The sequence below is a fragment of the Panthera pardus genome, unplaced genomic scaffold, assembly GCF_024362965.1.
Source record: "Panthera pardus isolate Hobbes unplaced genomic scaffold, ASM2436296v1 HiC_scaffold_2, whole genome shotgun sequence".
Lineage (NCBI taxonomy): Eukaryota > Metazoa > Chordata > Mammalia > Carnivora > Felidae > Panthera > Panthera pardus.
In genome coordinates this window covers 111643017-111669025 of record NW_026526765.1, presented here as the reverse complement: position 1 = coordinate 111669025, position 26009 = coordinate 111643017, and the positions used below count along the sequence as shown (strand labels likewise).

Here is a 26009-nt window from a genome sequence, read left to right as displayed (position 1 = left end):
TCCTCTTTCTCTCATTTCACCTGTCCTGAATTCCAAGAAATTTTCCTTGAACCTAATTCTCCCTAAAGCAGTTTTACTCCTCCCTCCCGCTTTAATTTATAGACTTTGAAGGAGATGCCTACATTTGTTGATACCTCGGCTTTCAATTCACTCCTCAACCCACTGGGCTTCTAATTCTGTTATCCTCACTCGGCTGTCAACACAAACCTAGCAATTACAGAAAGTAACTGGTTCTTCTCATTTCTTCTCCTCATCCTCCGGAGAGTTGTTTCTGCTCTCTGTCCTTGTCCTTTCACTATAGTCTTGTTTCCCTTAGAGTTTTATCCTCACAATGTAAGAGCCAAATTCATCTTCCATTATTTGCCATTACATTGTCTATTCTCCATCCTGTGTTCCTTATGTCAACATCACCACTCATTTACTTGTTCAGGATGAAAACTTCAGCATTCTTTTTGACTCTCTATCCACTGGCTGTCCCCCAACACACACACATGCATGCACGCATGCGTGCTATTTTGTAATCCTCCTGCCTCTGAACCAACTTCGTCATCCCACCTCCACTTTCTTGACTGAGCCTGCATCATACTTAACCTACTTTGTTTCTACGAATTTCAGCATGACCTACTTCCCTGTGGTCACTTCACCCTATATAATCACTTAACAATAGAGTAATCAGAAGCAATAAAAAGAATATAAGTGTGTTGAATCTCACCTAAAAACTCTCAGGTCCCATAGACTGTATTCACATCTTCTTTCCCTCCTGCCACATTTCACTATTCACATCAACCAGATTATTATTTTTTAATGGAGCCATGATTTTTCTATGTCTAAAATTATGCAAATATTACCTCCATTAGCCTGGCTTTCCCTAACTGTCAAAAGGTCCTTCCCTTCTCTCTGCCCCCACAATTTTGTGAATGCCTCAAGGATGATGCTGACCATATTTTATTTTACTGGTCTAAAATGTCAACCCTCCCACTATCTGCAGATTGGCAGCTTTGAATACACTATATTTGCTCAATAAGTATTTTTATGATGGGTGAATGAATAAACAACTGTCTTGAATTTCAAATATGAGAAAATGGGACAAAAATATCATAGAAATAGGGTCATTGGGAAAAGGAAGTTGTTTTGGCGTGTCTACATTTTACAATGAATTAATGATAATGTATGAATCATGAGGGTAACAGTTGAACAAGAAAGCATAAATTTCCGGAAGGCAATACTGGTATAGATCTAGAGCTCACTTGTTAATAATGAACATGTACTAATTCAGGATTGTCAGGTACAGCTGAATAACAAAGTACACATTTCCAGAAAACATGTAAGTGCTAGAGATCTTGAGCTCAACTGAGATTGCAGGGCCAGAGATATTGAGAAGTCATCCGATGAAAGTTGATAGTTGAACCCATACACAAAAGAGTTTTCCAAAGCACAGACCACAGGTCAGGAGCTATACTTTGGGGAAGTATGTTGCAGTGTGATAAAAGATGTTGGTGAAGAAGACGTCTGTGAGCAGGAGGGAAGAGAGGACCCAAGAGTGATAAAGGCCAGGGGATGAGACACACCTTGTGTTTCCTCTAATAACTGGTGTCTTCCTTCCACTCTGTGGGTGACTGACAAATATTACTTAAATAAATGGATTTTCTGAGGTCAATATGAATGGAAGATAGATTTCAGAATACTGAGGCAATATAACATGGTAAGGAAACGTAGATCTGTGGGATAGGGGCAGAAGGATAGGGAGACCTAGAACTTACTGAAAAAGTTTCATTGCCAAAAGGGCAGAGAAAAACAAAAGGAAACTGAATATTTCTGGAAAGATGGTGCAGACCTATGCATAAAGGTAGGTGGTGAAGTACCTTTACCTATAGCTCATAAGGACACACATTAGGGCTTACATGCTATCTTTTCCAGTAATTATTAGATCTGAGACCTGTCATTCCATAAGGTTATTAGTTAACTGGGGTCAAGAACCCTGTCTTATAGTTTTCTTGTATATCCTACAGTGCTTCAAAAAAAGACAGCTACTAAATAGGAGTTTAATAATTCAGTATTTGAATCAAAATAATTGCAGTTTAGGGGTGCCTGAGTGGCTCAGTCAGTTAAGCATCCAACTCTTGATCTCGGCTCAGGTCATGATCTCACAGTTTGTGAGTTTGAGTCTCACATTAGGCTCTGTACTGACAGCATGAAGCCTGCTTAGGATTCTCTCTCTCTCTCTCTCTCTCTCTCTCTCTCTCTCTCTCTCTCTCTCCCCTCTCTCTCTGCCCCTTCCCTGCTCATACACATATGTCCTCTCTCTCTCTGAAAATAAATAAACTTAAAAAAATGATTGCAGTTTAGTTGGAAAGAATGCAGTATTATCATCTAACAACTATTAATAAAATGGCAACCGGAGCGATACTTGTGAAAAATGGGTAAAGCACAATTTCACTTCTAGGACCTCACTTAGACCTATAAGGGTACCTTGATAATCTGTTACCATGCCAGGAATATCAGTGAACCCTCACAGACTCCATATCATCTAATTCCTGTACACGGAATTGCAACCTATATCGAGTTTTTGAGATAGTGTCATGAAAGATGGTGAGTGTTGCTGGATAAATCTCCAGATGCAGAGGAGGAAATCGACTTTATACAGAGGCAGAACTACAAATGACAGCACAAGTCCTATGTAGAAACCTCCAGAAATTAGAAAACTAATGAACACTACAGTAAACACAAAAATGGAATGTTCTGAGAAAATGAGCTAATGACGTATATGATTTGCAAATGTGCTTATCAGTTTTAACCATTTTCCAAGCTGTGCCGTGTCTTAAATGATATTCAGATCTGTCTGATGTTTTCAGCGCTTGCCTCTGGTGATTAATATTCCAAAAATGGTTTAATTTTAGGGGCTCCTGGGTGGCTCAGTCTGTTAAGCATCTGACTTCGGCTCAGATTATGATTTCACTGCTCTTGAGTTCGAGCCCTGCATCGGTCTCTATGCTGACAGCTCGCAGCCTGCAGTCTGGAGTCAGCTTCAGATTCTGTCTCCATCTCTCTCCCCTACTCTCTCTCTCTCTCTCTCTCTCAAATATAAATAAACATTAATTTTTTAAATGGTTTAATTTTAGCAAAGCCCTCCCAAGATCTCTCCAATGATATGGCAGACCAGTGCAAACGTCCGTATGGTACATCAACTGGGATATGTTAAAAGTGTATTCATTCTAATACCTCAAGATTCTCAAACTGAGTTTAAAGCACTTTGAAATATTATGAATGTTCCTGTGGCTAGGTAGCTAAAAGTCAGTTTCTACATGAATATAAGCTAATGTTTTAAGTATAAATGTTTCCATTTAAATTCTATTTCTCACTTTTCTCAGACAATGTATTCTCTGGGAAAATAAATGTTTCTTTTCAAGAGTGACAGGGTACTCAAGTTAAATCTACAATTTATTTCCAGCTTGTATAATTTTACTCACTGTTCTTTCCAACATAGAGAATGATGCAGTTGAACAAATGTCATTGGTTTTATTAGATCATCAACTGACCAAATAAATGTACTTGATTTCCTATAGAAGTTCCCTCTGCCCTTTGTTCATCATTATACTTACATATCACTGGCAATGGAGGAGTTCCGGGACATAGACTTTGGAGACAGGTCATAATCGCTGTCGGATCGATACAGAAAGGACTCCCGACGTTGACTATGGACAAAGTTTGCTTGGAGAATTAGCCCAGATCCCGGGCTGGTCATGGGATCCAAGGGACTCCGTCCCGCAGATGTGCCATTGTCCACATCAAAACTGTGAAAGAAGGAGAGGAATAACACTGCCATGAACACTTGCATGTTGATATGGTGGTAAAGGGAGATTCTGGTTTAGGAAGTGACAGTGGGAATATTCACAGCTGATTCTGACTGTTAAAAATGATAACATTAAAAAACACAAAGGTAAAAAAAAATACACTGACTTCATATTATTGTCTTCCTTAAGTTTTGGGTACTTTTGTTAACTGACCAGATACAAGACACAGGTCTCTGTAAACTTAAGTTACAAAGCCATTCTACTAAGAATAGTTCTACTAAGTTTCTTTTAGGAAAAGAAGAAATACACAGTAATTCTCTAACTACTTAGGTTCAATTCAACAAGTTCCCATTATATTGCCTAATACCACTGCTTCCCCAAGCCTGGGCTTTCTCTCCCTCCTGCCTATGCCCATCCAGTCACAAATTTCTGCTGTATCCACTTCCTTCCATCCCCAATGCCAACATATTAGGTTCAGGATTTCACCAACTCTCACCTACATTATTGTAACAGACTTTAAGTTAGTCTCTTGAATCCATTTTCCACTCTGTACCATGAGTGAGTCTTCTTAAAGTATAAATCTGACCATGATTTTTGTCAGTTCAAAACCTTTTAATAGCTCACTCTTATCCTCAGGGTAAAGTCCAAATTTCTTGGCTAGAATGACAGAGTTTTAACTATCCACTTTCAGTCAACCATTTGATTGAATCAATGCAATCAACCATTTTCTCAATCTCAACATGCAACCCTCTTCCATCAGGCACTTTATGTTCCACTCACTTAACCATCACATCCTTGTCTCAGGCCATCACTACCTAATCTCCTGCTCCCTTGACTACTCTACTCAACCCTCCAGTCCCCTGCCCCCTTGTTACTATTCATCAAGGACTTAACATTTACCTTAAAGGCTGCCCTGATGCCCCACACCCTTATGACATGCCTTCTTCTGTACTCCCAAGGCATCTTTCCACTCCCTATTGGTAGCATTTACAATGAACTGAAAATGCCTACCAATTGGTCTCCATTCCTACACTGTGAGCTCCCTGAGAATGGAAACTCTGAGTGTTCCTAGCACTTCACATGGCACGTCAGAAACCTTTTCTAAGTGGTTTGAATGGATGATTGAATAAATGGAACGCACTGTGCTTGGCAATACAGATTTCAGATTTGGGAAAAGACAGAGCCACAAATTTACAGTTCTTGACCTCACAGTCCTTACAATATACATAAAATTTCCACAAAGAGCTCTTCTAGTCAAATATCAAGCAGTATTAAAGTCAAGTCTTAGGTGTTCTTATGAGAAGAGGGTAATAGTTCAGATAACCCAGTAAATATGTAGTGTAAAAAATTGTTGAATGAATAAACAAATGAATCAAGTTTAGCTACTATCAATCTTTTCCCCATTACAAATTTCACCCCAACTATTAACTACCTAATTTAAAAACATTTAAAAAAAAACATTCTTTCACTTTCTCCATTGGAGTTATTAATAAATAGTGTTATCACCCAAAAATTAGAGGCCAAAGTGGAAGATCAGCAAGGGTCTTGATGTTTCATGAATCATCTATGTATCAATGACTAAATAAGAATCATTTGACTCAAAATCAATCTAACTAGTAAAAAAAGAAAAGAAAAGAAAGAACTCATAATCTAGCATGGACATTCATAAACAAGTTTTCCAATCTGAATTTTTTAAGAATTGCATCACTGTACGGGGCACTCAGTCATTTGAGTGTTTGGCTTCTGCTCAGGTAATGATCTTGCAGTTCATTAGTTTGAGCCCTGCATAGGGTTCTCTGCTATCAGCACAGAGCCTTCTCAGATCCACTGTTCCCCGCTGTCTCTGCACCTCCCCACTTGCGCTCTCTCTCCTCTCAAAAATAAATAAACATTTAAAAAAAGAATGGCATCACTCTATAGATGTATTTATTTGGTCACAAAAGACAATGAGAGGTTGAGTTGAAAAGACTCATTTAATAGACAAAGATAGCAGCTTCTAGAAAAGTTAATGGCCAAAGTTACCGAGCTAACTAGATTTAATCATCCACTGTTCCTGAAGCTCTTCAGCTCTAATGAATAATTATGTAAACCATAAATGTATGTTGGCAACCGTGACATGCAAACAGGGGACATCTGTTTCACCTGAACAATGCCTTCATGCATGTGGGACTTTGGGCAATCCTGAGGAAGGCCAGAAGGGGAAGGGATCTACAGTTATGAGAGACTTATTCAGGATCTCTGGCAAGCTCTTCTTGGCTATGCTTAAATAAATAAGTGCTTATTAAGCACCTATTATAAGCACACTGAGATACAAAAATAAAGGTGATGAGATTAATTCAAGTTGGGTTGAATCCAGACTTCTGAGAAGTTTTCATACAATAGTAGTATTTAAAGAGGGCTTTTGAAGGCATTCAGTATTCAGCTGAGAGACACTAAAGTCCTTTGAAAGGGGGAGATTTCTGCTCTGGGGACACTGTTATGGCAGCTCTTCAGCATGAGAAGGACCTAATGTGAACACATAAGAAAACATGTTGATTTCTTTTCAGTATCAAGATGATCATACTGTTTTAAAAAGTAAAATATATTTCCCTGCTATGCATAAACAGAAATATAAGAGATATAGGAATGTGATTTTTGGTTTGGTTTTTCTCAGTTCAACTGAGTAATACCAATATAATCCCCCAAATCTGTAAACTTCTGAATTTATTATTATAATTTTTCCAATTAAGTTAAGCAACTTAAATAAATTTTTCACTCTAAGTTTAGGGAAAAACAGTGCTAAGTATATTGAAATATTTTATAATCTTTACAATAATGTTATTTATTAAAACCAAGAATTTATTCATAATTCATAAAATGCTTGATAATGGGATATTTTAGTTTTGTTATTTTTCTTTGTAAGTTGTAATATAACAATTTGTCCACTAGATGGAGATCATTGCCTGAAAGAACATTGACTGGAAATAAAGGCCCAAACTATTTTTTAAACTCAGGAAAACAATCCCTTAACTATTACCTAAAAAATAAACCTCACAATCTATAGGAAGTGATTACTAAAAATAGATAAAATTATATTAACTAGTAAATATTAGTATAGCTTTACAAATTAGGAATGATCTAAGAAACGATCACTGATGTTTTATTATTTACTCTTAAAACCAAAAAAAAAAAAAAAAAACAAAAAACTGAGAAGCTCTTTTGTTAAAAAATTAGAATTAAAGAGCTTCCTTAAGAGAAGTGATGTTTGGGACAAATCAAGGCAATACTGCTTCACCCAATGAGTAGTAAATTAACTGAGAGTTAATTTAGTCTGAAAATATAGATGGGCTCAAACAAGCTACTTATTTTTGAAGCATAACTTTATAAACAGTGCCTAATCATGGTATTATTAATAAAACAAGAAGGTGATAAGGGTTAAGCCTATCCTTAGACACTGGAACCAAAGAGATCAGCTGTGAACTTCCTAAGCACATTCTTTGGCAAACACTTTCATATAATGAATCCTCTTTTGACTCACTGCCAAACAAATGGAGTCCAAGCAAAAAGATTAGCAGAAGCTTGGGAAAGTAAGTGAAGAATTGGGAAGGGTAATAATGATGATGGTGATACTAGTAATCCTAATGATGATAACGACAATAAAATTTTGGAACACTTTCCGTGAGACAGACATTGTGCTCTGTACCCTATATACATTATCTCATCGAATCCCCACAATTCCATTCCACAATTCTATATTCCATTTGACCAATGAGTAATCTGAGTTACTGAGATTAAGTAATGTGTTCAACGCCATACAGTTTGTACAGGGTTTTATTTTTTGTTTTTTTAAGATTTACTTATTTTGAGAGACAGAGAATAAGCAGGGGAGGAACAGAGAGAGGGGGACAGAGGATCTGAAGTGGGCTCTGTACTGACAGCACAGAGCCTGATGTGGGGCTCAAACCCACAAACCGTGAGATCATGACCTGAGTCGAGGTCAGACACTTTAACCGACTGAGCCACCCAGGCGCCCTTGGAAGTGGGTTTTAAAAAAAAAAAATTTTTTTTTTTTAACGTTTATTTACTTTTGAGACAGAGAGAGACAGAGGATGAACAGGGGAGGGTCAGAGAGAGAGAGGGAGACACAGAATCTGAAACAGGCTCCAGGCTCTGAGCTGTCAGCACAGAGCCTGACACGGGGCTCGAACTCATGAGCCGTGAGATCATGACCCGAGCCGAAGTCGGACGCTTAACTGACTGAGCCACCCAGGCGCCCCTGGAAGTGGGTTTTAAACTTAAGCTGTCTGATTCCAGAGCCCAGGAGAACGGTCCCTGTGTGCATGTCTCTACTGCAAAGCCTCCTATTATCCATTACAAAAGTACAAGAATTTCTCTGGGCTTTCTCACATGGATGGAACTTCAAACGCTAACTCCTTGAAAGTATCATTTATACAGAAGTATCTTTAACTTACAGATCTGGCATGTCAAGGCTAATTCCGAGACTCTGCCTTTATAAATCTCCAAATTTTGGAATTTGCCACATTTCCTATTTTTCCAATTTTGAATACAACAGTAAGGCATTAAAGAGTCTATGCTGTAGCCCACTTGGTGATCTCCTTATAAGTTTGAGAGTTCATTTGGAATAAGGAGAGTCAGTGGGTCTGCAGAGGGTCTTAGCAAATGGAACTAAGTGAGGTACACTGTTATTCCACATGTTAGCTGTCCTTCATGCAGTTCAAGGATGCATACATCCCCTAAGGGAGTTGGCTTTTACCCAGAAGGCATCTGTGGAGAAGCACTGATGCGGTTGTGGAGGGCCCCCTGTGGGGGGGTGGTAATGATCAGAGCCTGTTGCAATCAGAACTGTTAAAGGCCACGTGTGCTGGGGCGCCTGGGTGGCTCAGTCGGTTAAGTGTCCAACTCTTGATTTTGGCTCACGTCATGATTTCACAGTTGTGGGATCAAGCCTTGTGTCAGGCTCTACACTGGGCATGGAGCCTGCTTAAGATTCTCTCCTTCTCAGGGCGCCTGGGTGGCTCAGTCGGTTGGGCGTCCGACTTCTGCTCAGGTCACGATCTCGCGGTCCATGAGTTCGAGCCCCACGTCGGGCTCTGTGCTAACTGCTCAGAGCCTGGAGCCTGTTTCAGATTCTGTGTCTCCTTCTGTCTCTGCCCCTCCCCCGTTCATGCTCTGTCTCTCTCTGTCTCAAAAATAAATAAATGTTAAAAAAAAAAAAAAAAAAGGCCACGTGTGCTAGCACTACTTGGGACCGTTCACTTCACAGGCCCATCCCTATCTAAGGAATACACTCCACACAAAAACCAAACAGATGACAAACAGAGCACCCGGCCAAACTCCTCGCCATCTCTCCACATTGCACCATGTCAGTGGAATTACTGGCTACTTGTCGTGACCCACCTTCCCTGCAGCTTCCTCCGCTATTCCTATGATTTGTGTCTACTGACCCTGTAATTATTTGTCTGCTTGGAGTCATTTCCCGTCCTTTGGCCTCATGCTAGACCCCGCTTCTGGTTTAAACATTTTGCATCTCTTCTTCACCATTATGTGGGCTCTCCCGCGAGCCATGGTCCTGCTATTGTCCTAGGTAAACCGCTCATCTCAGGTAGGGACCTTTCATCCCCAGTGTGGAGTCCAAAGAAAGTGTGACACATGAGGACTCCAGGGGAGCAGCTGCTGGATGCCCCTATCAACAGATGTCCCATTATCAAAGCATCTGTGAAGAGCTCCCAAGGGAAGACTCTGGAGAGAACATAGCAGCTGCTGAAAGCTGTAGGCTGGTGGGAACCCTGGAAGCCTCCACTGATGCCAGGAACATCTGAGAGCTGCCTGTGTCACTGTGTATTAAGAACACTGGCCTGTTGACAATAAAGATCTTATCGCTCCCTGTCCTGGAGTAGGGAAGACACCAAAAATGTTCCTGTTAAAACGTTACACTTGGGAGATAGAAAAAGCGGGTTAAATTTCAAATCTTGGACCTCCCGCTTTCTAGTCCTATGTTCTCGGGTAAGTTACTGTACCTCTTTAAGCCTCCATTTCTGATAAGGATAATTGCAGTGCCTAGCTCCAGGGCCACTAAAGGGATTAGAAGAGAAAATGTTTGGAAAGCACTTAGCACCCTGCCAGGCAGCTAGTACATTCCCAGTATTTAGCGGCTATTGTCATCTTTATTGTTGTTGCCCTTTAGCTTTGAGGGGGCCTCTCCATCTAGGTCATTCTCTGTACCTGCATACACTGCTTTGGGAAGAACCTAAAGGGAAAGAAGAGAGAGAACGGAGTGTTGGCCATCCAAGCCAATTGAATCAACCCCGGTGAGCAGTGAGGTGAGAGACGATGGAGCCAGATTGCTCTTACAATTTTAGCGGCTTTTATGTCTCCACCCAACGCCATAATTCCAGTGTGATAACCTCTGGGGAGAGGGTGGAGACAGCTGATTTTTCTTGAGATATTCCTCACTGAGGAGAAACAACCATTTCCTGCTAGGAACTGTGGAGGGCACGGAGGTCCCAACAACCTGGGTGGGGATCTAGCTGAATATGAGGAGCATATAATGAGCAGAAACAGTTCCTCAGACCTGAGGTCTCCAGCCACTGGGTGTACCTCGGGGACCTCAAGTCACAAGTGCATGGCTGTTTTTTTCTTATACCCGACCCTCCCGTGTACACAGTAGTCCATGCTGTTGGCTATACAATGGAAGCCATTTTGGTGCTTTGCCATTCAGAGGGGAGGTGCTTGGTTCAGCCACAGGCTTAATATAAGTGTAATCAGAGTTGGATAATTCGCTTAAAATATTTTTTCTCTTTATAATAAATATTTTACCCACTGTTATTAAATACCACGAGGCTATTAAACCTGTTTCTAATTAATGCCAGTGGTATTTCCCATTCAAGATTTCTCTGCAAGTCAAACAGCTTCCCTGGAGTAAAGACAACAGTGCTTTTGAAAAGTCCCCATTTTAATATTTCTTTAGTTCAGATTACCTATAGAAACGAGACTATGGAATAAAGCATTTTACAGGGATATGCACGAATGGCATTCTCTTCCAAACAATCAAAAACTGCATATCAAATTTAAAGAGGACACCCTGAGAGGACAGGGTATTTAGCCAGTCTGGCAGATTATACAGTCAAATGATGGTGGGCATTTTTGGCATGCATCATACTTATGTTTGCATGGAGGATCAGCATTTAAGAACAGGAACATTTTACCCTTTGTTTTCACAGATAATTCTTTATAAACAAAAGCCCGGCACGAAGGCGAAAGGTGTATGCTTGTTTATGAGGGAAAATATCAATTCATCTCCAGAAACACACGTCACTTGTGTGTGACTTGTCAACAGCACTCTCAACTGACACAGGACAACAAGAAGATTCTGGGTGAAAATGACAGTGCACGTCCAATGTGTGGACTGGAAGCCAGAAGGGGCAAGCTGGATGGGAGGGAGCAGGTTTGTGCCAAATGAGATGCCCAAAGGCACGTTTTTCAGGAAAACGTGTGTTAGCTCTAAAAATTTAAAAGCGCAAACCAAGAATTGTTTTACTTGAGGTTTCTAATTTCTCAACGGTCATGGTAAAAGAGTCTCTTCTTAAATGAAATTCTGCTTGGCAAACCATCCCGAGTGGGTCCCAACATGAGCACGCCATCGTGAGTCAGCGGCCAACCGTGCAGCGCCTGACTGAGGCCCATGTTTGCAGCATAACAAACAGTCCAAGTCATAAACGTGTATTTAACCCGAATAAATGCTGAAAACGGGATGTGTCTCTTTTCACAGTTGTTGATGGCCCTTAATTTATGTAAACCAGTCATTCAGGCCTCTCTGTGAGAATAAAACAAGCAAGCAAGCAAGCCTTTCCCGTGTAACCTGTTCTCATTTGTGGGTCTCAAACTAAGAGAATGGAAGGGATGGAGAGAGCAGCAAAGACCTGGGCATCGGAGGCAATCCCACAACCACTCGGTTTTACCTTCCTTGTGCTGCATTTAAAGGCCTACTACTGCCAACCTGCTGTTCTCTGAGACAACTTCTAAGCTGTTACAGTCCCAAAATGCAGTTTTCCTCAAAAACACGACTCAAGAAAGCTAAACCCCAAGAGGGACAGTGTCCTGTTAGCAAGGCGGAGGTGAGGGTGTTTCTGTATTTATTTATTTTTCTGTGATACGGAGGGTGTTTCTGTATTTATTTATTTTTCTGTGATAAGCCTACCATGGAACACTGATATTTAATGACGTGCCCCCTACGTCTCCCACACACTCGTTTCTTCTTTCTCTTGCAGACAGAGAAATACTGCAAACATATAATCAGATCTCTGCTACCATGGCTCACCATCCTCCAATGGCTTCCTATTTTATTAATGGTGACTATCTTCACAGGGGCTTATGGTCTTCCAACAGTGATCTAGGCCCCAGAGGCCTATCTAATCTTCTCCTGTACCTCTTTCCCTCTTACTCACTCTGCCTCATTCTCTGAGCCCCTGGCAGTTCTCTGAACACATGGGGGCACTCCCTCCTTGAGGCCTTTGCTCCTGGAGTTCCCTCTACCTCCAGTATTCTTTACGGAGACATCAGCTCAATGGCACCTTCATGAAGAGATATTCCCAGGCTACTCTACTTAAAATTGTCACCCTCACCTCCTAGCCTTTTCTAGCCTCCTAGTGGGAGGAACCATTGTACACATTGGTGGGAATGTAAATAGGTGTGGCCACTATGGAAAACAGTTTGGAGGCTCCTGAAGAAATTAAAAATTGAACTACCATATGTGATCCAGCATTCCCACTTCTGAGTATATTCCCAAAGGAAATGAAATTGCTATCTGGAAGAGATATGTGCATCCCCGTGTTCAATGCAGCATTATTTACAATAGCTGAGTCATGTAAACAACTGAAGTGTCTTCTCAACCGATGACTGGATAAAAACAATGGAACATTATTCAGCTATATAAAAAAGAAGGAAATCCTGCCCTGCACAACAATATGGATGAAATTTGAGGGCATTATGCTAAGGTGAAATACATCAGAAAGAAAAAGTCAAATATTGTACGATTTCATATGTGGACTCTAAAAAAAAAAGAAAAAAGAACTCACAGATACAGACAACAGATTGGTGGTTGCTAGGGGCAGAGGGACGGTAGAGGAAATAACAAAGGAGGTAAAAGGCTACAGACTTCTAGTTCTGAGAAAGTTCACGAATGCAAAGTACAACATAGTGACTACAGTCATGGCAGAGTAACTGTATTAAATATTTGAAGACTGCTAAGTGTAAATTTCTAAAGCTCTTGCCACACACACACACACACACACACACACACATCCACAGGTTGTCACTATGTGTGCTAATGAAAGTGTTCACTAACCTATCACGTTGGTAACATTTTATATATAAGAACTGATTAATATATATAAAATCACTACACTGTACACCTTAAGCGTATACAATTTTTTATGTGAATTATATCTCAGTAATGCTGGAAAAAAATTCACTTGTCAGAAAAAAGTTAAATAATACACTATCCTAATCTCCTGGCTTTTCCTAGCTTCCTTTTCTTTCTTTTTTTTTTTCCTCCACAGCATTTAACAGCCGCTGATAAGCTTTATTTACTTATTTTGTTAATTTTACTCTCCTCATTAGAATGTAACCTCTCAAAGTGCAAAGATTTTTTATCTGTTTTGGTCATTAGTATATCCCCAGCACCTAAAATAATGGCTGGCACATAGTAGTTGCTCAATAAACATCTGTATTGTGAATGCATTAATATCTTTAGATGCAGCACTACTTACTATACCCTCATTATTTACCATGGTTACCTGTGTGGCTCTATTTCAAATGGACTTTATTATTGTATTTCATTTTGGCCAGGAATCAATCACTTTTTTTAAAGAAAGAACCCTATCAACTAATGAGATTGATTAGTTCACTTGAAGAAATTATCTGGAAAGGCATTTAAAAGCCTGGGGTTTTAAAAGGCATTTTCATATGCATTATTTTGAATATCTTTCTGTCTGACTCCCAATCAGCCATAGAAGCAGGGTCAGGATCCAGGTTTTGTGGCACATGAAGGTTATACAATTTTGAGAGTCTGTTCTGGAAAAATTAATACAAAAACAAAATCTTACTTTTGCAAATTTTATAGAACCTATTACTAGGTGATGCTGCTAGCACCCCTCCCTTCTAGAACTTAGAAAGGGCCCAGGCCAGTGAGGGGCTCTGAGTTTGATGTGCATTAATTTCCCAGTTGATGTGCATGTGAGGCAATGACAGAGTAGGAAAAAGAAAGGAAAAACAATAAAATGACTGAAATTGAAAATGTAATACTGTATTTTTTCATAACAGGTGAATTATTCTAGAGGTTATTTTTTCTTCATCCTTTTTTTTTCCTTTAAAAAAATTTTTTTTACATTTATTTATTTTTGAAAGACAGAGAGAGAGCACAAGTAGGGGAGGGGCAGAGAGAGAAGGAGACATCGAATCCAAAGCAGGCTCCAGGCTCTGGACTGTCAGCACAGAGCCCGACATGGGGCTCGAACTCAGGAGCCATGAGATTGTGACCTGAGCCGAAGTGGGACGTTTAACCAACTGAGCCACCCAGGATCCCCTCTTCATTCTTTTTTTCTATTTATGTATTTATTGTTCAAATTTTCAAACCTTACTCATATTTTTCAGGGTTTTTCTTGCTATTTGCACATTTATTCTTCCAAATTAGTGATTATCAGCTGTCCTGGGGGAGTGGGGAGTGATTCCACCAGGTAGGGCATTAGAATCACTTTGAAGGTCTGAAAAGGGATGTTCTTTAAACCTTACCTGTCCCACAGAGATGATGATTATCTTTTTGAGAGGCGGGCTTTTCAAATGGTGTTCTTAGTCTCATTCCTAGGTACTCTTGTATCTAGACTCATCAAAAATGATTTCCAAATGGTTTAATTGAATGAGTAAGGATTATTAAATTATGAATTCGTTGTGAAAATACTTGCCACTCAAAATGTTATGTATGAATTAGATTAAGTCTAGGCAAGACTATAACTGAAAACAGAAACTGGAAAAGTTCTCCTAGAATTGTTTTTAAAAAATGTAACCTTGGGGCACCTGGGTGGCTGGGTTGGTTAAGTGTTGATTCTTGATTTCAGATCAGGTCATGATCTCAAGGTTCCTGGGATCAAGCCCCACATCAGGTTCTGTGCTGCCAGCTTCTTGGAATTCTCTCTCTCCCTCTCTCTTTGCTCCTCTCCCTCTCTCTCTCTCTCTCTCTCTCTCTCAAAATAAATAAACATTTAAAAAATATATAACCTAAATCTGAACTTTTTCCACTAATGGATATGGAAACTCAAACACCATGTTTTTCTCTGAGTCTGGGCTCTCCCTCATACAGGTCAGGAAACAATTTACCAGCCATACTATTAAATCTATTTTGGAGAAGTGATATTACTCCATTTCCAACCTCAATGATCCAAACAGATGGGTTTTTCCAGTTTAATGGGAATAGAAGAGAACAGAGATGGGCTTCAGAGAGCTGTGGGGCCTGAATTAGATACCATTTCTTCAATGCTACCAGGATAAAGCAATTATAAGAATATTACCCTATGATGGTCATAAACAAGCACTCTCTTCTGCAATTCTTTAAAAATGTATCACGGAGAATAAAATACTGACACCAAACAGCACACATATCATTGTGCTATGGGCACAGTGAAATTAGATTTCCTTTGTGATTTCTTATATTGGGTGAATTGTACATGCTTATAAATGATCCTTCAAAGATTTTAAGACATTGGGATGGACAGCCCACAAGCTGTGAGATCCACTTCCACAATGATTTTAAAGAGTAAAGACATATTTTATATTTGTTTGAAATGGTTTGGTATGTAATCTGGACTAAAGACAAAACAGTCCTGGAAAAGCACAGAATTCAATAATCATGACCGTGAATGTGGCGAATTCTGCTCGCTGTCTGCCAAATCCATTCTCCGCTTGTTCCTGGGCATGCAAGAGGTCCTCGTTTCCACGCTTCTCTTGCAATTAGATTTGGCCACGTAACCAACTTTCAGGACTGGCTCAAGACTCCTTCCACATGCTCATCTACTTGCTCTTTCTCCTGCCAGCTGGATGCCTAGAATGCTGAAGCCAAGGAGGATGGTGGAAAAACAAGATGGGAAGAGCCTGGCAACTGAATGAGAGCAAGAAATGCTGCCCTGTCCCCTCAACACCACCCTACATAGTCAGTTGATGAAAACAGAATTATTTTTTTTATGACACTTGTTTTGGGGCATTTATTTGTTAGCACAGTAACATCTAATGCACTACACTACGCCAAACTGAACTGGTAGTACTGAAAGGAAAACTGTCAAACATTTCACATTCGATCTACCTTTAGCCTAAAACAAAACAAAACAAAACAAAAACCCAAAAAACAAAAACGTTCCCCACAGAGGTCCAAGTGAAACTCAGGATCTCTTTATTTATTTATTTATTTTTTTAATTTTTTTTTAACATTTATTTATTTTTGAGACAGAGACAGAGCATGAATGGGGGAGGGGCAGAGAGAGAGGGAGACACAGAATCGGAAGCAGGCTCCAGGCTCTGAGCCATCGCCCCAGAGCCCAACGTGGGGCTCGAACTCACGGACGGTGAGATCGTGACCTGAGCCGAAGTTGGACGCTTAACCAACTGAGCCACCCAGGCACCCACTCAGGATCTCTTTAAATCTACCATCTTTTCACGCTCTGTTTAGTTCCCCACCCCCTTGATCTTCTTTGGTTACACATATTTTCATGAAGACATTTCTTATCATCCAAGTGGTTCAGTGTTAGATAATACATCTATAATCTTTGCACAGAGTTGTAATTGTTCTGTAAAGAGCAGAAGCCAGTCCATTTCTGTTCTGCATTGATGCCAATGAGAAAAACTGGAGAGAATCAGTTCAAGCATGGAGTTGACACATGAATGTGTCTCTGAATCACAAAGCAGATCCAGGAAGGAAGGAGTCTGCTTCCTTCAGGATTTGGAGCCATGCTCCACTTGAGTCAATGAGATTTCTGGAGTACCAGATCCAGCTAGACTAACATTATTTAGAATGGGATTCTGGACTGAAATGCCATTCTGAATGCATACATTTCTAGGAGTGTGGGCCAAAGTCCATGGAAAAAAAAATTCTAGGACTATTTCATAGCTTACTCAAATCTAGAATAGAACTACTCTACTGTTATCTAGCTCATTTCCAATGGAATAAGGGATGAGCTGGTTCTTCAGGCTGGGAATGTTGTAGGTTAAATCAGTGCATAAGGCCCTTCCTGTTTGAAAGCATAGACTAAATAGCAAATCCAATGGACTTCTCTAGAGGAAGGAAAGGAAATTATCTGAGGCATTCTTTTGGTCATATAGCTTCTGAAATAATGGCTTGGGGTCCAGTTTTTGCTTCCCTTCACTAAGCTTCAATGTATTTCTGGCATGAGAAAGCAGTCTGTGGTCATCTTAGAGATCAAACTGAAGTGACCACTACATTCTGAAGGTGACAGAATAGGTCACAGAAATGAGTCTAGCCATTCTGCAAATATTCATCAACCATCTACTATTGCCAGACACCTCTCAGAAGGAATGAAGTTCACTGAGAAGACACAGGATTAGTAGTTGCAGTGAGTTTCTGCTTCTAGATTAAAATGGGGAATTTTTTCCCCCTGACAACAACCAAATACATGGTGAGACTGTTCACAAATTCTAATGACTTGCCAAGTCCATAGCTAAGAAAACTACATGTCTGTTTTCTAAATATGTTTGACCTCTAGTCTATTCATCTCAAGTTGCAAAGCAATGTCATTGCTGACCTCCTCTGCTTTGACATTAACTGTTTTTGAAAAAAGTTAAGTTCTCCTTTTTTAGCCATTAAAATTCCTTTCATTTTTATGCAATGATAGATCTCAAATATTTGGATATAATCGTCCATTTCTGCCAACTTGTCTATTTTGTGGATGGACTCTGATATTCATCTGTATATATTTTGTCTCTCTTTTTTCTTCTTTGTCAAATTTATTCTGTATAGTCCTGGCTCCGTTTTTTGGATTATTTCCCATTTATACTCATTTTGAAAAATTACCTACGCTTCTATACTGGAATTAAAATAAAAAACTTAATAAAATACCAACTTAATGCCTTATTGGGGTGAAATGAGTGAAAAGAGTCAAGAGGTTCAAACTTCCAGTTATAAAATAAATAAGTCATGGAAATGTGATGACTATGATCAATGACATTGTAGAACATATCTGAAAGTTTCCAACAGAATAAATCTTAAAAGTTCTCATCACATGAATTTTTTTGTAATTTTGTGTGGTGACAGACGGTATGACTTATTATGATCACTGAGCAATATATGTAAATATTGAGTCATTACGTTGTACACCTGAAACTAACAATGTTATGTCAATTACACTGCTATTAAAAAGAATATATATATCCATCCTTTGGTTTTATTTATTATTATTATTTTATTTAGAGAGAGAGAAAGAGAGCACAATAAGGGGAGAGGGGCACAGGGAGACAGACTCTTAAGCAGACTCCACACTCAGTGTGAAGCATGATGTGGTGCTTGATCCCATGCCCCTGGGATCATGACCTGACTTGAAAATCAAGAATCAGACACTCAACCAACTGAGCCACCCAGATGCCCGAAGACTTACATTTTTTTTAATGAGGAGTCCAAAATGGTACATTGAGCTCTAAGGACAATGTAAACAAGGCCATGTGTAATGGGACAAACTTTCTTTTTTTTTTTTTTTTTTAATTTTTTTTTTATTTTTTAATATATGAAATTTACTGTCAAATTGGTTTCCATACAACACCCAGTGCTCATCCCAAAAGGTGCCCTCCTCAATACCCATCACCCACCCGCCCCTCCCTCCCACCCCCCATCAACCCTCAGTTTGTTCTCAGTTTTTAACAGTCTCTTATGCTTTGGCTCTCTCCCACTCTAACCTCTTTTTTTTTTTTTTTTTCCTTCCCCTCCCCCATGGGTTTCTGTTATGTTTCTCAGGATCCACATAAGAGTGAAACCATATGGTATCTGTCTTTCTCTGTATGGCTTATTTCACTTAGCATCACACTCTCCAGTTCCATCCATGTTGCTACAAAAGGCCATATTTCATTTTTTCTCATTGCCACGTAGTATTCCATTGTGTATATAAACCACAATTTCTTTATCCATTCATCAGTTGATGGACATTTAGGCTCTTTCCATAATTTGGCTATTGTTGAGAGTGCCGCTATAAACATTGGGGTACAAGTGCCCCTATGCATCAGTACTCCTGTATCCCTTGGGTAAATTCCTAGCAGTGCTATTGCTGGGTCATAGGGTAGGTCTATTTTTAATTTTCTGAGGAACCTCCACACTGCTTTCCAGAGCGGCTGCACCAATTTGCATTCCCACCAACAGTGCAAGAGGGTTCCTGTTTCTCCACATCCTCTCCAGCATCTATAGTCTCCTGATTTCTTCATTTTGGCCACTCTGACTGGCATGAGGTGGTATCTGAGTGTGGTTTTGATTTGTATTTCCCTGATAAGGAGCGACGTTGAACATCTTTTCATGTGCCTGTTGGCCATCCGGATGTCTTCTTTAGAGAAGTGTCTATTCATGTTTTCTGCCCATTTCTTCACTGGGTTATTTGTTTTTCGGGTGTGGAGTTTGATGAGCTCTTTATAGATTTTGGATACTAGCCCTTTGTCCGATGTGTCATTTGCAAATATCTTTTGGGACAAACTTTCAATCCAGCAAAGATTTAACTGGCTATAGATGGTCATGGCAGAAATTTTAGATATAGGATTTCCCAATAGGAACTGTAAATATTTTGATTCCTGCCCTGTAAAATATTTAGTACTACATTGTACCACCATAGTGTAATATGTGAATAGACCCTGAATCTGCAGCCTGCCTATAATAAGTACCACTGGTAGATAATTTAATTTGAAATTTACTTTTGTAGGAAATAAATTTTACAAAATAAATTCTATTTTTTTACATGTATTAAGCTGGTAAGAGGTCTAAAAAAGAACAGATATTAGTTTTTTAAACTTAGGTTGGAAGAAAAACCCAAACATGATTTTATATTTTGCTGACTTTCAAAATTTAATTTTGATCAAATATTGACAATAGGTCTGGAGACACCTATACCTGATGAAATCTAAATCAGAGTATATTATAAGCATTTATTCAGTGTAGGTATCCTTCTTGCTTTTTTTCTATCTTTAGAACTTAAAAAAATTAAAACTTAAAATGTGAGTTTCTTACCCTTCTTAATGTTTTCCTGTAAAATTTAGAACTAGAAATTAAATTTGACAAGAGGGGAGAAAAAAATCCAAACTATGTCTGTCTAATGCTTATTGTTCTCTTGGCTTCTTCATACACAGCTGTCCTTTGATGGGGTTCAGAGCAGACTGCACCAGAATGTGCCATTTTGGCACGTGGATTATTTGAGCTGAAGGCAGTTAAGGCCTAAAAGACTCAAGAAGAGCTTTTAATCTCTCCCTTAAATGCCTAAAAAAATGTAGATAGGGAGCCTGAACCAAGAAGAGAGCTATTACCAGAGATAGTTTTTCTATACCAGAAAGACATGTGCATGGCAGGGCAAACATTTGTTTACCAAATGTTTGCTCTTCCCATCTTCCTGTCGATTGTTTGCCCTCTCTTGGGGGCACCAAACCCCTTATACCCTTCTGAGGCCAGGATGGCATATAAGCCTCAATTGCCTTTGACCTTCCCATGTGAGGCTCCTTTATGGACAAAATTAAATTTGTTTTACTCCTATTAATCTGCCTTATGTCAATTTAATCATTAGACCAGCCAAAGATAGAACCTAGAAGGGAAGAAGTGAAAAGTTTTCCTCCCAAACGCCTTTCAACATGGAGCGTAATTACGAGTTTGAACAGCATGTTTGCCACTAATGTAGTTGGTCCTAAGGCAGCAGGGAAATAATCTCTTGGGGTAGTGTGGGTGCTTTAGCCATTGTCTTGTCCATGAGCTCCAGCTGTGTCTCCAATTATGAGCCAGACTAAGATGACCTGTCCTGGGGAAACAAAGGAATTCCTCCTGAAGGCCTTTCCCTCCTGTGCTTCTGGCATGGTCCCAGTGTTTCTAAAGCCCTTTCATAGCCATTGTTCAATGGAATTCACACAGTGACCCTGGGCAATAGACGGGAGGGGGGGGCTGGGGGGGGGGAGTGGATTCTTGTCCTCATTTGCGAAGAGGAAATTCAGGAAGGAGAGCAATGTTTTGCCCAGTGTCTCACTGATTTAAGTGGCTGTATTATGACTCAAACCAAAATCTTCTGATCTTTAACTAAAGATTTAAATGGAAGATTGAACAATTGGATTAATTTTAATTTCATAAAGCCTGAAACAAAGACAAATTCTTATTTTAATGTCCCCTATTAGAACTCACTTTGGGATATTATCTAGCTGCCTTGAGCACAATGTTCAAAACCTTTGAGTAGAATGTGACACTTTGCTGAAATGAATGGATGTGTTTGCATGTCTCTAAATAATAGTATGACAAAATGTTAAGAGGGATTATAGTAAGGGTCCTCTACTTTGGCTACCTTGTTAATCATCTTAACCACATTGTGATGACTTACTCATTTGATAAATGTTTAATACTATTTGGGGGAGGGTATCCAAACAACAATGTGGTTAAACTTATTTAAATACATTACAGACCAGCTTTGCAAAACAAAGACGGTCCTATTTCCTCCTCTAAGGAATTTTTGAGAAAAAAGGAATGTATTTCTTCATAACAGAAAGACAAGAAAGACCCTAGGCTAAAGTACTGGTCTGGGAATTGGGAGCTCCCAGTTTGAGTTATGGCTCCCCTATTAACTACGCGTGACTTTGTCACAACTTGACGACTCCTGACTTTTCTGGGATTCAGTAATTTTAAATAAAATAAAGAGACTGACTACCAATCATTCTTGATTACGGATTTGCACTCCACTCAAGAAAGATTTTTTAAAAGTAAAGATTCTTAGGCCTCCTTTTGCATACTCATGAGTTAGTAGATCTGGGGTTGGACCCAGGACTCTGTATTTTTAGCAAGCTGTCCAAGAGATTCGATGTGTTGTCAACTTAGGAACACAAGATTTGTCTGCAAGACCCCTTCCGGCTTTAGCATTCCTGTTTCCAACTGCACAGCACTGAACTCCGATTCCTGTACTCAGTGCTCACTTGGGAGGCTTAAGTATTCAGATCCAAAGTTGTTCTCAGCCAAATTATCACACCAGTTGCCCAGGTGGTGTCCTGCTCACATGTGCTGTTGGTCTACACTCTTCTCTACACTGAAGTTAGGGTTTCGTATGTACACTGAACCCAGTTCTCCGTGGTTTTGCTTTCTGTAGTTTCAGTTACCTGTGGTCGACCACAGGCTCGAAGCAGATTGTCCCCTTTTGCGAGATTATCCAGAGTTCAATAGTAGCCTAATGTTATGTCACAATGCCTATGTCATTCACCTCACTTCATCTTGTCACACAGTTACCATCTCCTATCACCACAAAAGAAGGCTGAGTACAGCACAATAAGATATTTTGAGACGTGCCTGGGTGACTTAGTCGGCTAAGTGTCTGACTTTTGATATTGGCTCAGGTCATGATCTCACAGTTCATGGGATGGAGCCCTGTGTCGGGCTCTGCGCTGACAGTATGGAGCCTGCTTGGGATTCTGTCTCTCTCCCTCTCTGCCCCTCATTTGCTCTCTATCTCTCTCTCAAAGTAAATAAAAATAAACTTTAAAAAAGGATATTTTGAGAGACACCATATTCACAAAACTTTTATTACAGTATATCTTTAAAATTGTTCCATTTTATTATCGGTTATTATTAATCTGTTACTGTGACTATTTATAAATTACACTTTATCATAGGTTTGTATATATAGGAAAAAAAAAACAGTATGTGTAGGGATTTGGTACCATCTGCAGTTTTAGGGATCCACTGAGGGGCTTGTAATGTATCCCCCATGAAAAACAGGGGACTACTACAGTTGAATGGAAATAAGAAAGAAGAGAAGAAGGGAAGAGAGGAAAGGAGGGAAAGAAGGAGGGAGAGAAGGGGAGGGGAGAGAGGTGAAGTGGTGGAAAATGTGGTGATGTTGCTTTCTTAAATAACTACTCTTGTAGTTATCCAAACTACAAAAGAAGATTAAAATTCTTTTTTTTTATTAAGATTAAAATTGTTTTATCATGGTCATTAAATTACTTTAAACTCTGGACCCAACCTTCTTCAAATCTCATCTCTGGCCTCTCCAAAGATATCTGGAGTACCTTTTACACATGGTGAAGTGTTACCCAATTCCCACCATTTCTACCTATGAAATCTTGATTATTCTTCAAAGCTCCACACGTACTAAACTCATGTCTCACAGGAACCGATGTCCAGTTCCTGCCCCTGCAGTTCCAAACATCTTATTTAGGTCCTCAATAAAGCATTATCTCAGAATATTGCAATTAGCTTTAAAAACATTTCTCCCCCTTATCAACTGCCCAGTCCAGCGATTTGAGGCTGACAGGCTACATACCTTGTACTTTAAACATCATAATAAAAATAAGAGTTTCATAGTGCTTTACCATTTACCAAATGCTTTTACATCCATTATTTTATTTGCTTATAAGTTATCTATGAAAAACATTTTATTATCATCCCCTATTTTATGGATGATGAAATTGTAACTCAGAAATTTCATGAATTGCTAGTTAATGATGGAGCTGAGATTTGAACCTAGATCCTGTGAGTTTAAATCTTGTGCTTCCCATATAGTGCCTAACAAGGCATTAGCAAAGAGCAGATGTTCAATAAATACATATTAAATTATTATGTGAATGAATGGGGAGAAGAGGCATCATGGCGTAGGAAAATAACAGTCTTTGGTGAAGGAGAAATTCTGTGCATCTTGAATCAGCCACTTGCTAATTGGAAAATGTTGGATAACTTACTTAATCTGCCTGAGCTTCTATTTCCTTGTCTATTGCATGAAGACATAATACTGCACTAATTAAGTTGTGCATGTGTGTGAGGTGGGATATGGGTGTGGTGTATGAACTCAGTTGTATAAAATTTGAAATGTACTTTCTCCAGTGCATGCACAGAGTAAGTACTCTTTTTGTATGAGAGGCAATCTACTGTCAATTGTGTTTCAGTTCTGAATGCATAGGCCTACCTGTGGAGGGTAATCAGTTTCTGAGAATTTAACCTCTTGTCTTCAAAGAACTTTACAAGGCACTATATCCTGTTGGTTAAGAATACTTGGGGGCGAGGCTATCTGGGTTCCAAACTTGACTCTCTCCCTTATTAGCTATGTGAACTTGGCCAACTTACTTGATCTCTCCATGCCTTAGTTTCCTCTTCCATGAAATAGGGGAAATAGTATTTAGAACAGTACCTGGCATGTGATCAGGACTCTGTAAGCACTGGCTATTTCCTGTGTCACAGAATGGCACTTAGCTAAGAAAAGGTATGCTTAGCATAGGGACAGAATATTTGCCCTTTGTGTTTCTCAACAAAATAGACTGATAACTTCCATAAAATAGGAACAAAAGTAACACTGTAACCTTTTCATTTTCAGTTTGATTACTAAAAATGCTAATTACATAAGAATTTGGGCAATAGGTTTGAGCTCACAAATCTAGAGGAAAAAGAAATAAGAGTGTGTGTTTTGTGTTTAAACACAATGAAATATCAGTTCTCACAGATATATGAATGAAGTAAGAAAAAAGTCATTTGACTTTTGTTGAGCAGCTCAGATTACTACCTTTGATGTTGTCATCTGAAATAACAAAATATGCCTCTTCCTTTCCCCAGCTCTACTACCAAAGAGGGGGAAAAAAAAAAAAAACAGAAGGAGAAAGGTGTGCTATACTTTAGAAATGGTTCCTCTGGATCATTTATCCCTTTTGAATACTGTATTGAAGGCTCTATTTCACCTGAGAAATCTCATACATGTTTAAAAATAGTTCAAAGTTGTAATAAAAATATGTGCTACCCATAATGCCAAAATATATCAAGCAAAATGCAATAATCTCTTTCATTTTCCAGTCTTGCATATAGCGTGAAGTAAAAGCAAAGGTATTTTTGACTGTAAGGTGGTAAGTAATGTGAGATCAATGTCCTTGGGAGTAACTAGAAACCTAGGCTATTTATTGCGTAGACATGATGTTTTATGTTCTCTACTGATGTGGAGATTACCTCAGAAAAGTTATCTTTGGAATGGTGGAGATTAAGTTTGCTTCTGGAAGGCCAGGTATTCCTGTTACCAAAATAAATACTGCTTAAGTAATGACAAACATGGAAAAGGAAACACAGAAGAAGGGTTTTTCACATCTCCTTACTGGAGTTCTATTTGGTAAAGTGAAACAGGCCCAACAATTTTGGGAGCTCAGTGTTTAAGTCAACTGTTGTGTGTTGATAGACCCAAGCTTTCTCCTGGATGCTTGAAATTCTCAAGGCTGGTGTCCTTGAGAGAAAGTGTGGTCTTTTAACATCTTTCATAGTTATGCTAATAGTGATTACTTTGCTGAAATGTCTCCTCACTGGAGACCTGACTATCTGTCAAGTTCTCTTTAAACTGCACCCCCTCCCCTCTGCTGCTGCTTTCCCAGACAGAATTAGAGCAGATAGCCTAGCAGCTAGCCCTCCAGACAGTCCTAGTGTGGGCCATTCAGTGTCCATGGGAACCCTAGTGCTCCTATTCTCTGGGCCTTTGTTCAAGGATAACACAATAATAACAGTAGATAATAATAATAGAAAACATGCGATTCTTAGCATTTCAAATCCATCATCTCATTTGATTCTTATTTCTACGTTCAATAAAGAAAGGTGCTCAGAGAAGTTAAGTAACTTGCCTGACATTCATGTTTTCATCCATTATACTTTAGTGCTTCTTTAGGATACTTTCTTTAGTTCCCTTACAAAAAAAACCTGATACTATTAATCAAAACTAGGTCTCCAGATGCTATTTAGCTTCCCAAAATATCATATCTTAGCAGAAACTACACAACCTTTGGAATCAAATCTGGATTTAAACAAGCTCTGTTCCTTGCCAGATCTAGGACCTTAAGCTAAAGCTACTTAGGCTCTTTGAAAAGGATTATAAAACACTCACATTTAGAAAACCAAAATGGGCTAATGAGCGTAAAAGTGCCCAAGACAGTGTTTCAAAGTGGTACAGGTTGAGTAAATGTTAATTCCCTTTTTTACTCTTTCCTTTACATATA

At 39.3% G+C, this 26009-nt stretch overlaps 1 protein-coding gene across 1 annotated transcript in view; it reads right to left on the bottom strand.

Annotated features, from left to right (window-relative positions):
- Positions 1 to 26009, bottom strand: part of LOC109246432 (cAMP-specific 3',5'-cyclic phosphodiesterase 4D) — an 856695-nt gene that overhangs the window by 213544 nt on the left and 617142 nt on the right. The window contains 1 exon segment of the mRNA XM_053907342.1: positions 3600 to 3791. Within this exon segment, the coding sequence (XP_053763317.1) occupies positions 3600 to 3791 (192 nt within the window).